Below are 11,707 nucleotides of genomic sequence, written 5' to 3'. Positions count from 1 at the left end.
TGGCGGAAATATGAAATTGTGATTTTTTTTTTTTTGACAAATAGTATGCAATTTGATTTGTAACTTTTAAAAAGTTGAGAATTCACTTTGTGATATATTTAAAATATTCTATATTCTGAGATCTTTAAGCTATATATTGTTTTCCACCTGTGTTTGACAGTGATCCATTTTCCCCCTATATGGGAACCACCAGCTTTTTTGTGGAATAAACCCTTCAAACGAGGGTTCTCGACGTGCAGCGTTTGGTCATTCAAACCATTGGGTGGCGCTGTCGCCAAAACGTAGGTTTCTCAAAAAGAGAGTGCACTTGTTAGCTTGTGTGACCTGCCGTGTGTCCTGTCCTCCAACTGCTGCTGCTGCTAGAAAACCGGTCATCTAAGGACGAGAGCAATAACATCATGGTTTTCGAGGAGAAAATGATCACGAATGGAGAGCCTGAGGATGTAAGTAGCTTTTTACAGTTTTAGGATATCACTGCTACGCTAATTATGTTTGGCTATTTGTGTTTACAGGCAATTACGCCACAAGCTACATGGTTAGCTAATGCTACACATAGCCGCTCATACTCCTGTCGTCGGTCATAAATATGTCAGAGCGAATTAATCTCGTGCTTTATCACAACGACACTGTCTGTAGCTGTTGAATGTTTTAGTGTTCAATTAAATCGATGCCACCGTGAGAATACCCTGGTGTCCTTTGGCGTAATGTGTATGATGTAACTAATCTGGTTGTGTATTTCTGTCTCAGGAGGAAGAAGAAGAAGAAGAGGAAGAAGATATGGTGGTATGTTAATCAAATTATTGTTGTGTATATGCTAATTGGCACAAAGACTGGATTTAATGTAAACATGAGCAAACTGTTAAGAGCACGCGTTTCCAGGTTTTGGTTAGAACTTGTGTTGAATATAGCTCACGTCCAAAAATGTATCACGGTATTTTTCGTCATTTCGACGGCTTCACGGTATACAACGATATTTTGTGAGGGAGTGGTGCAAATGTATGCCTGTTAACATAACACATTTGTGTTAAGATTGTGGAGTAAACTGATGATTGCTGCATTTACAAATGTGCAATTACTTCAGCTTGTGTGGTACAACAGTCATGATAAAAGCCCAAGTTTAGTCGAACTTGGACAATAATTAGTTTTTCTTAATGTCATGAAAACATGCTTGTTCATCGAGCTAGTCTTAGTCGCACTAACATACCTGGATAATGTCTGATTCATAGTCTGATTACTCCTGCATGCAGGGTTGGAGTTGTACTTTGCATTCTGTGCATGCTCCATTTCCTCCGCTGTCTTTGACTCAGAAGAAGGACGTATAGTCTGCAGTACTGTTGCTGGAAATCATATGGTGGTGGCGTTTTTCTTCGGACTACACAGCAACCACAAGAGACATGCTCCATCTAATTTGTATCACAATCAACATGCACAGCAGGCACGAAACATACAGAACGACTGCACAATCCATCTTGCCGTTAGCTATTCGTTTTTCTGTGACATTAAGGTCAACGGGAAACATATTCGCTGATTTAGAGAGAGAGATACAGCACCTCTGCATGCACGTTTTAAGATACATATTCTGAATGTCCTGTATTACTATTATTATAATTTTTTCCAGGATCCTCTTGAAACGGTGCGACAGAAGTGTGAAGAGATAGAGCACTGCATTCACACCCGGGAGCGTCTGGAACAGTGTGAGAGCAGAGTTAGCTCTAGGTCTAATACAGAGGAGGAGTGCACTGAGGAACTCTTTGACTTCCTGCATGCTCGCGACCACTGTGTAAGTGTGACGGACTCCATTTGTTTGACATGCAAGACCTTGGCTAGCACTATTTGATAGTGACATTGATTCATTTTAATGTCTACATCAGCCACAACAATATCATTTGAAGATCAATAGTGTTGATCATAAATTGTATTTGCCTTGCCTTCTACTGTGTGTAGTAATTATTATTATTATTATTATTATTATTATTATTATGATTATTATTATTATTATTATTATGTTTTCATAACTGAATGATGTCTCCTGTCCTTTCTCTCTAGGTGTCACACAAACTGTTCCATTCTGTCAAATGAAATCCATTCTGGTTGTTTAACTGCTGGCTGAAGACATTCTTCAAATCTTGTTTGTGGGGACGAAATTGGCTTATCCATCCATATATGGATCTGTTGTATGCTGTATCTTTCAATGTAAACTATAATGTGTCTGCTTATGTGAAGAAACTAAATTATTTAACAATGTAGGCCGAGTCAACGTTCATTAAAGTGGAGACTTAAAATCCTTACCAGGTGTCAAGGGTTTATTTTGTGGTTATAATGCATTAATTAATTAAGTTTGTTCCTGATTCTTGAAAACTTTAACCACAACTGATTTTGGCATTAATGGACTCAACAAATTAGGTTTAAAGCTAAACAAATTATTTTACATTAACATACATTAAAAGGCTATTGTCAGACTTTTGTGCCCCACGGTGTGATGTTAAAAAAATATCTTGATATTGTTTGTGTCCTTGCTCAACTTCACAGATTGTTCTATTTAATTGATTAATTGCCTTTCATGTGACTTTTGAACTAGGGTCAGTGTGTCCATTCTCCTCCGTGCCCTGGTATCATTACCAGGCATTTTAACTCGGAGAACTGCAGCTTCTTGGGTTTTTTCTCAGGAAGCTAGGTGTGGTTGGAATCCCAGTAGACGAGCAGATTGTGAAATTCTCAGACCAGCCCATCTGGCACCAACAACCATGCCACATTAAACGGTGACGTCATATAAGAACACTCTGTTGCTGACTGCGGTCAATCTATCCGACGTTTGCACACCTGTGGTCAAACTATCCCGACTCTAAAATGAAGTGCCCCCGTATTACTACCTTTAAGGTAGTTGGACTGTAACGGAAGCGAGATATACATTTCAAATTAAAAGTCGCCTCACTGTCTATTATTAACACCTGGAATCTGAAAGTTGAGCAGCTTTAATTCAAAACACCCCATTGGTACAGTAAAAATGTTTACTTTTCAGTATGTAGGCAGTCGGGCATGTCCTCAACACACATTTATCTGTCTTTGCAAGAATCATGGGGAAAATTTTGTTTTTAAGATTACTGGTTCTAATAATATACAGCAATGCGACTTTTACTTTGAAATTTCTCACTCGCGGAGAGAAAAGGCTGAGTTTGACCTCTGGGCGGGGCGGCGGATGTACCGGATGTGGGCGGAGTTGGGTGTGGATGTGGGCGGGGTTTGATCTCCCACGGGTCGCAGTCGTTGGTTGCTGTTTCACTGGGACTGACTACCTTAAAGGCTTTAATACAGGGTCATTTAATTTTTAGTTAGACTACAATAGTTGCCGCTCGCCTATCACTCGCATTAGTGTCGTCGTAACTTCTAGAGCCTCGAGAGAGACGTTCTCAAAGGAACGCGACGTGACGTGACTAGTAAGAAGAGTCCATGTAACTAGGCGATAGAGATCCATGGAGAAAGTAACGCAGCTTATCCACAATGTGGAGATGGACAAGCGCATTGTGGCGCTGCTGACGACCGCTGCATGCGCTGCTGGAGCTGTGGTGCTGCTGTTCCGCAAGATCAGTAGTTTCCAAGAGGCGAAGTCGAAGATCCAGAGAGCCAGAGCCCGGAGGACCGAGAGTCTGCAGCAGGCACAAGAGGCTGTGCAGCGATACAGGGAGGCGGTGAGACTTTACTTTTATTTAATTTTATTAGAAACAAATGAATTTGTAATTAGTTTAATGATCAAACAATGTGTGTTATTATATTCAGTTTCACGACTGGAGTATAATCGTATTTTTCTTCTATTATATTTTATTTTAAACGTATCTATCTATCTATCTATCTATCTATCTATCTATCTATCTATCTATCTATCTATCTATCTATCTATCTATCTATCTATCTATCTATCTATCTATCTATCTATCTATCTATCTATCTATCTATCTATCTATCATAGCAAAAGTAATTAAAAACTATTTGATTGATATAGCCCTACAGCAGGGGTCTGCAACCTGGGGCTCTTTGGCCCTCCTGCAGTGGCTCCTTGTAGCTTTGAATAATACAAATATAAAGTTTTTTTTCATTTTCTTATTTCTTATTTAGAGATTCTTTGGTGATAAATAACTGTTTTGATATTTTGTGCATCACATCCAATGTTTACATCACTTGTAATATTTTACATTTGCATTTATTAAAAGTGGCTCTTTTGATTCTTGTTGATTATCTGATTCCACACTCTAATGTGTGTGTGTGTGTTTTTTTTCTAGCATCCAACCGTTGACTGGGATGCAATCCTGACCTTGTCCCTGTCGGAGTTGACAAAGGAACTGCAGGAAGGCTCACTGAAACCTGAGGATGTCTTTTATGCTTATGTGGAAAAGGTTCAGTATCCAAACTGAAATTTGTTTCATTCATCACAGAAAAGCAATCATGGAAATCAGTAATGTCTTTATTAATTAAGTCATTTTCTCCGACTGTTCTCAGTGTTTAATCTGTGCTTATTGATGACCTGTTTTTTTTTGTTTTGCAATAATCACCTTTAATTGATAATTACCACAACACACTGAGTCATAGACTGTAGACCGAAACTTTAGCTGCTTTTTTGGGGGAGAAAAACACAATACGCCGAATGTTAAGCTTTGTTTTCTCCGGGTTTTCCGGTTTCCTCCCACATTCCAAAAACATGCAATGTGGGGGATTAGGTAAATTGGACGCTCTAAATTGACCATAGGTGTGAGAGTGTTTTTTTATTTTTTTATTTATCCATGTATGTGGTCCTGTGATCGGCTTGCAAACTGTCCAGGGTGTGTCCCGCCTATCGCTCTATGTCAGCTGAGATTGGCACAGCACTCCCCCCTGACCCTCATGTGGAGGATAAAACTGTAGAAATGATGGATGGATGTTCAGCTTTGAACTTTTCAATAAATGTATTTGCAGAGAGACTGTAGGATGGAAAATAGCCTATGACTGGCACGGTTATATGTGCGTGTTCAAGAATATGTACTATCCTATTGGAAAACATACATGCAAATAGAACTGGTTTAGAGTGGTCATGTGACACAGATCAGTGCCGCAGGTGCTAACATTATGATTAATTTTATAGTGCACTTTAAAAAAAAAAAAAAATTTAAGTGAGAGTAGTGATTTGAAATGTGGTATGTTTCCAAAATTTCACAAATTCAATAAGATTTTTTTTATTTAATTTTTTTTTAAATGTTAGTACTTTTTTCTTTTTGGTGTGGCAATGGAAACAAAAATCAGGTCATCAGATTACCTATAGGTTGTGCTGAAAATAAGCTATAAGGCGCTCGATACTGCACATTCTTATCAACTCTGTATATACATTTTAACATTTTTCCATGACTATGTTCTGAGTGTTAATTAACACTGTGTCCCCAGTAGATGAATATACGACAGTATTTACTAAAGTGACATTACTGCGTTCAGTCAACATTTGCTACTTGCGACATAAATGACCTGGAGCATTAGAAAGGAAATTATCCTCAAGCAAGAATGGTGGGAACCTCTGGTGAAACAACAGCAATTAAGTTCTCAAACAAAGAAGAGGGGTAGGCACAGGAACTAGTGTTGGTATCAAAATATAAAAAATATGTGCATTTATAGGGTAGATACAGATGGCTGCTATATGTGGATTTGAATCGATTGATATTTATTTAAAAGGTACACAGCATCTTAATGGACATCTGTATACAATATGCATGTAAATTTACATCACTGTCACTAAGTAATCTACTTGCCTAACCTTCATTTTACTTAAATGTTTTACAAAACCATCCTGAACCTGTCTGTAATGTGTTTTTCCTTTTCTTTATTTTCTTTCTTTCTTTTCCCTTTTTTTTTTCAGACTCTAGATGTTAACAAAAAGCTAAACTGCTGCACAGGGATGTTGCTGGATAGTTTTGACCAACTGGAAGCTATTAGTAACAACAAGGGTGGTCTCTTGTATGGCGTTCCAGTTAGTATCAAAGACAACTACGGATACAAGGTATGTTGACTGGTCTTAAGCACAATAAACAAGAGAGAAAGCACTCCCTGGTGGAGTTAATTACACTGAAAGGGTCCAGAAATAGATTTGGATAGGGACATGAAAACTCATTCACCCATTAAGCTGTTAAGTTAATCATTAAACATTTTGACAAAACTCTTCAAATATTACAAAAGGCTGTTTAGAATATTATATGACCCAAATGTCCCTCCAGCTTCTGCATTTCCCTGCACACGGAAAATATGAGGAACAGTGGACGAGAGGAGAAGCAAACATTATTACAATGGAAGCAGCAATTAAAGTCACAATGAGACCTCCGTTCCTGCTGTGGTTACAGGGGAATGGAGTAGTGAGTGGAAACAAGCCGACGTGCGCTTTATCGTTAACTGGAGATGTTCAAAGTTATGCTCCATCTTAATGAAACCTACCTCATGACTTCCGTCTGCTGTTGTCTAACAATGCTCATTTTCTCTTTGCTATATTTTAATCTATCAAGAATTGTGACTCTACTTGTGGCTTGGTCATGAATCTGGAGAAACCTGTTCAGGAAGACTCCGTCCTCGTTAAAGTTCTGAAGAGACAAGGAGCTATTCCCTTTGTGAAAACCAACATACCTCAAGGCCTTTTGAGGTGAATCATTTCCACATTCGGACTTGTAAAGCCAAGTTATGAGTCTAAAGCACTCGTCACATGCCTTCATACTTGGTACTTCCAATATAATTTAATGAGCACGCTGTAATTGTCATTGCGTATGTGTTTTTATTATTATTATTGTCGCCATATTTTCAGTTACGACTGCTCTAACCCCATTTATGGGCAGACCAAAAACCCCCATAACCATCAGAAGACCTCTGGAGGTTCATCTGGTGGAGAGGGGGCTCTCATCGGTGGAGGTGGCTCTCTGCTGGGTTTAGGCAGTGACATAGGCGGCAGCCTCCGCATTCCCGCCTCTTTCTGTGGTATATGTGCTTTCAAGCCAACGGCAGGCCGGCTGAGGTGTGTTTGTGGTTGGTGCAGTTTTATTATTAACGCTGCAGTAAATGTTTATCTGAACTTATCTTTCTTTTTTGGCTTTGTCAGTGTAATGGGTCTGACGCCTTCCTGTAGGGGACAAAAGTCAGGTATGGTGAAATACATCAAAGCGTCATCATATGGTGTCTGTTATATTTACCTACTGTTTTCCTCCTCTATTTGTAATAAACTCAGTGCTGTCCTCTCCGGGACCCATGGCGAAGGACGTGGACAGCCTGGTTCTGTGTATGCAGGCGCTGCTGTGTGACCACATGTTTTCCCTGGACCCCACTGTTCCACCCGTGCCTTTTAATTTGCAGGTGTGTCAAATTCAGGCTGATTTCATATAACCTTAAATCGAGTAAGGAAAACCCTCCCCTAAAAGCCCTGAAACATATCGGTAACACTGTAGATTAGGGAACACCTATTCACCATTAACTAGTTGCTTACTAACATATATAAGTAGCATATGCCCTTTATTAGTAATCATTAAGCAAATATTAAAGGGGACATATTATGCAAAATCAACTTTTTAATCATTTAAATCCTTATATTTGGGACTCTGGAGGCCCTATCAGGAGGCAAAGTGTGAAAAAAGATGACTCACTCATGTTTTTGTGGTCCTCCTTGGTCTAAATACAGGAGATAAAATATGTGATGTTGACTTCCGCGCTGATTGGGACGTCACAATGCGATAAATTCCTGGAAATGTTGTCTCGCGGAGCTCCGCTTCGTCCATAAAACACGTGAGAGTGTTGGAGAAAAGTTCTGTTCTTGGCTCCACAGTGCAGCACAGAGTTCTACAGAAACTTCCAGCCTCAGAGGATTTATCTGTCCAGTGGATACATGTTATATATGACAGCAATGTGCCTGCTAGAGTCTGCAAATGATCACTTTTCTAAATGCTAACTGCTGTTACGTCCCAGTAGCCTCTGTGGCTGATGTCATTTCCTGTCTATTAAGTTTCGTTTTACTTTTTTTTAAGGTGGACCTAAAGAGATACTACTAAACAGAGCGTTCTGAACAGGGCTGTTTTGGCAGAGTGATTGAACTGTTGTGGTGCTTCATCCTTATGGTATTTTGACCAAAGCATTTCACAGACATGTTCATTAGGACACCAGGGAACTAGGTTAACTTGGAGAAATAGGGTATAATATGGCCCCTTTAACACCTTTTTCTACATAAACTTATTTGACCTCTATTATGACATAATTAAGAATTTTCCTACGTACGGTGTTAATATTTGCTTAATATTTACTAATAATGGGCTTGTGCATGTTTTAATCACCTAGTTAATGATGAATATGTGTTCCCTAATCTAAAGTGTTACCAAACTGTATCTCATAGATCTATCACTCATGTTTTTTTACTAGTCGTACCAGAGCTCCCGACCCCTGAGGATTGGCTACTTTGAGAATAATGGCTACATGCAGCCGTCTACGAGCATGGCACGGGCCGTCAGAGAAGTCAAAGCACTGTTGGAAGAAGCAGGACACACTGTAAGAACAAAAACCACCCACGGACACAGTGTTGACTGATCCACAGTTATTACATGTGACATGAGGTCCGTGTGTCTTTTCCCCATTCTGTCTTTTGTGCAGCTGGTGCCTTACACACCTTTGAAGACTGATTATGCTTTCCCTGAACTGATGGTAAAGGGTTGTGTTGCAGATGGATGTACCAACCTGCTGCAAAACCTGTGAGTTGGATATTTGTTTGTTCGTTAGTTAGATTATTTATTCAACCTTTATTTAACCAGATAAAAGATAATTTAAGTTAAAGATAAAATGCATTTAATTATTTTTTTAGGAAGGGAGGTCCTGTGGACCCCTCTCTCAAAGATCAACTTTCCTTTCGCCATTTTCCCAAGTGGATGTTTAAAACCATGGCATTCCTCAAGAACCCCCTGGTGAGTAACGGACATAAATCTTCCGTAGTACCTGACGTCAATTTAAAAATGAACCTACTGAAGCTTTGATTATGTCAAGCTTATGCAAAGTCCCAACATTGTATTAAATGTTTGTGTTTATCTATGATGGGGACAGTTGATCATCACAAAGACTCTAATTATCCATTATGTTCCCTAATTCACTCTTTCACAATTTGAGCTTGATGAATCCTGGCATTGCTGTCTTGTAAAGTGCCTGAAAAAGTTAATATGTGAATTTATTTTGACATGCAGGGTACATAAATATAAATGAGTGTTTTGTCTCATGTTTGTGTAGTCTCCTCGTCTTTATACCATTGGCGGATCTGTAGCTGGATGTGGGTGAGAGACTTTGAGGCTTTCCTGATTAACCGTTCATCTCATGTGATGTGACAAAAATACCTGCTCATACCACATCTGTCTCTGTCTCTGTTTTCAGATCTATTGCAAACCTGTGGAAGCACCATGCTGCTGTTGAGGTCCTATTAGTTTTCAGTTAATTATTTAAAAATGCATGTAGAGCTGAACATGACACTCTGTGCTAAATGTCTACGTGCTCTTGTGTTCTCATTAGGACTACATTTGTGAAGCGATAGCGGACTGGAGGAGATGTGACATAGACGTGCTGCTGTGCCCTGTGATTGGACCAGCCTACAACTTCTTATACTGCGGAAAGATTACTCGTAAGATACTCAACTGATGTTTGTCGAATGTATTTAACCCTCTAACACTGAGCGTAGCGCATACCATTAGCAAAATCACTTACTCACAGGACATTTTCTGACCCTTTTATGGTTAAAATAAGCATTAAAAAAGTCCAGATGTACATTTTGAGGCTTGGATGTTAAAGGGTTAAAGAGCTTTTTGGGCCCTAACCCTAACCCTAACCCTAACCCTAACCCTAACCCTTTGTTTTCCAATAGTTAATATAAGTCATATGCAGCTATGTTCCTTCACTTTGGAATTTATATTAAAAACTATTTATTTAGTTTATAATTGGTGTTATCAATAATTATATTAACATCCAAAAAGTAATTGCAACAATTCCCTTATAATCAGGACATTTCCGTGACATACGTGCTTATGTTATTGTTAAATTAAAATGTATATTTTCTTTCCTTTTAGCGATTCTGTCATACACAGCCATTTACAATGTCCTCAACTTTCCCGCTGGAGTGGTTCCCGTTTCCACAGTGACGGCACAAGACGAGGAGGAACTCGAGCACTATGAGGGCATTTATCAGGACCAGGTGGACACGTTCTTCAAACAGGTAAGAAACGGCACAAAGAAGCATATCATGCATGACAGAAATATATATTATATATACTTAATTTAACAAACTCTTAAAGGTACATTATGTAATAAATCTAAAGCAACTGGGCATAACATCCACCTAATGTCACAGAGACTCAGGAATCATATTCATATAACATACTGAACAGTACAGCCAAAATATATGCATTAAAAAAAATCTTTTGCAGACCCCAAATCGTGTTTTGAAATCAAAACACCTCCGTCATCTACCAATTATTGCAGTCAGTAGATTCTCAGCTGCTGAGCAACCACGGGTTGCCAGTTACGTCTGAGCTACAATGGCAGAGAAAACGAAACCTAAAAGACCTTGATATTTTGAGTTTGAGTGTAATAACTGTTTTTGGCCACATTCTTACATATGGGGCCTTTAAAGGTCACATAGAGTGGTTCTGTTGCACATATATGTTAGTTATGGAGGTCTACTTACATATATTAACTTGTTTTTATGGTCAAAAACCTCCTAGTTGCTGGAAATGAGCCGATAGAAAACCTCAATATTTCAGAGCAAGTCTTTGTTTTGCATCAGGAGACTTCATCCAATTAAATATATATACGGTGTATAAACCAGTGTAATGTTGTGTTTTTATGTATGTATGTATGTATGTATGTGTATATATATATATATATATATATATATATATATATATATATATATATATATATATATATATATATATATATATATATATATATATATAAAGGAAACATGTAACCAATCACCTCATTGTATGGATTGTTCCATTATCCCCAGAATGAGCCTTTTGCATTCATATATAGGAGGTGGATGAGCATGTTGGATGCTTTTACATGTCTGTATTTCCACATTTGGTCAGTAGGTGGAGGCAGCAGACTGTGTTGAGTTCTTGAGACCGACTGTTGACTCGTCTCTGGTTTCTCTGTGCTTGTGTTCAGGCTGTCACCGGGGGAAAAGGTCTGCCTGTGTCGGTGCAGTGTGTTGCCCTGCCGTGGCAGGATGAGCTGTGTCTGCGCTTCATGAAGGAGGTGGAACACTTGGTCAAACAGAAAGCACAAAGTAGAGCCTGATGCCCACAGGTGGTGCTGCAACTTTTGGGGCATATTGTTTTAAATTTGCTATTGAACCAGTACCCAAAAAAGTCATTTCTAATGATGGTGAATGGTTGAATATTAATTGACATTGATTAAACAGGATGCTTTGGGTTCACCCTTCTTTCTCTCTTTGGGTCATGAGATAAAGCAGTCGATCTTTGGCGAATTTTAATATAAGGTTCAGTCTTTAATTTATTATTGTGTTGATTAGTGATTAGAGTAAACAATGATTAATTATCTGATTTTATTTCACATTGTTAAATATGTCATGCCGTATGGCAGGAACAGATGTTACATGCTGTTAATTACAATTAAATGCAGTTTGGAACAGCACAATTAGCAGATTAAATCGTTGTTGTTGTTTTTGATTGTG

The 11,707-nt window shown here is 38.7% G+C and overlaps 2 protein-coding genes across 2 annotated transcripts; both read left to right on the top strand.

The window, feature by feature from the left end:
• Positions 1-323: 323 nt before the first annotated feature.
• uqcrh (ubiquinol-cytochrome c reductase hinge protein) lies at positions 324-2,288 on the top strand. The gene is made up of 4 exons (XM_083887601.1): positions 324-443; positions 748-783; positions 1,619-1,780; positions 2,047-2,288. The coding sequence occupies exons 1-4, from the start codon at positions 399-401 to the stop codon at positions 2,077-2,079; spliced, it is 276 nt and encodes a 91-aa protein (XP_083743727.1). The 5' UTR covers positions 324-398; the 3' UTR covers positions 2,080-2,288.
• A 1,182-nt stretch (positions 2,289-3,470) lies between these two features.
• faah (fatty acid amide hydrolase) lies at positions 3,471-11,310 on the top strand (the record flags this gene model as incomplete). Its single annotated transcript, XM_083888178.1, has 15 exons — positions 3,471-3,686; positions 4,275-4,388; positions 5,873-6,013; positions 6,510-6,643; positions 6,803-7,009; positions 7,094-7,134; positions 7,220-7,344; positions 8,398-8,523; positions 8,626-8,723; positions 8,834-8,933; positions 9,250-9,293; positions 9,391-9,430; positions 9,526-9,634; positions 10,077-10,222; positions 11,179-11,310. 15 exons carry the CDS (start codon positions 3,471-3,473, stop codon positions 11,308-11,310), a joined length of 1,773 nt encoding a protein of 590 aa, XP_083744304.1.
• Positions 11,311-11,707: the final 397 nt, after the last annotated feature.

This window comes from Microchirus variegatus, assembly GCF_963457635.1.
Source record: "Microchirus variegatus genome assembly, chromosome: 4".
Taxonomy (NCBI): domain Eukaryota; kingdom Metazoa; phylum Chordata; class Actinopteri; order Pleuronectiformes; family Soleidae; genus Microchirus; species Microchirus variegatus.
Note: the sequence above shows the minus strand (reverse complement) of the source record. Positions and strands in the feature narration are given on the sequence as shown.

What these genes read in the sequence shown, in the direction of transcription:
- uqcrh (XM_083887601.1), top strand. Translation starts at nt 399, where the DNA reads ATGGTTTTCGAGGAGAAAATGATCACGAATGGAGAGCCTGAGGAT. An exon ending in AAGAGGAAGAAGATATGGTG is followed by an intron (nt 784 to 1,618) that starts GTATGTTAATCA and finishes AATTTTTTCCAG; the next exon opens with GATCCTCTTGAAACGGTGCG. An exon ending in TGCATGCTCGCGACCACTGT is followed by an intron (nt 1,781 to 2,046) that starts GTAAGTGTGACG and finishes CTTTCTCTCTAG; the next exon opens with GTGTCACACAAACTGTTCCA.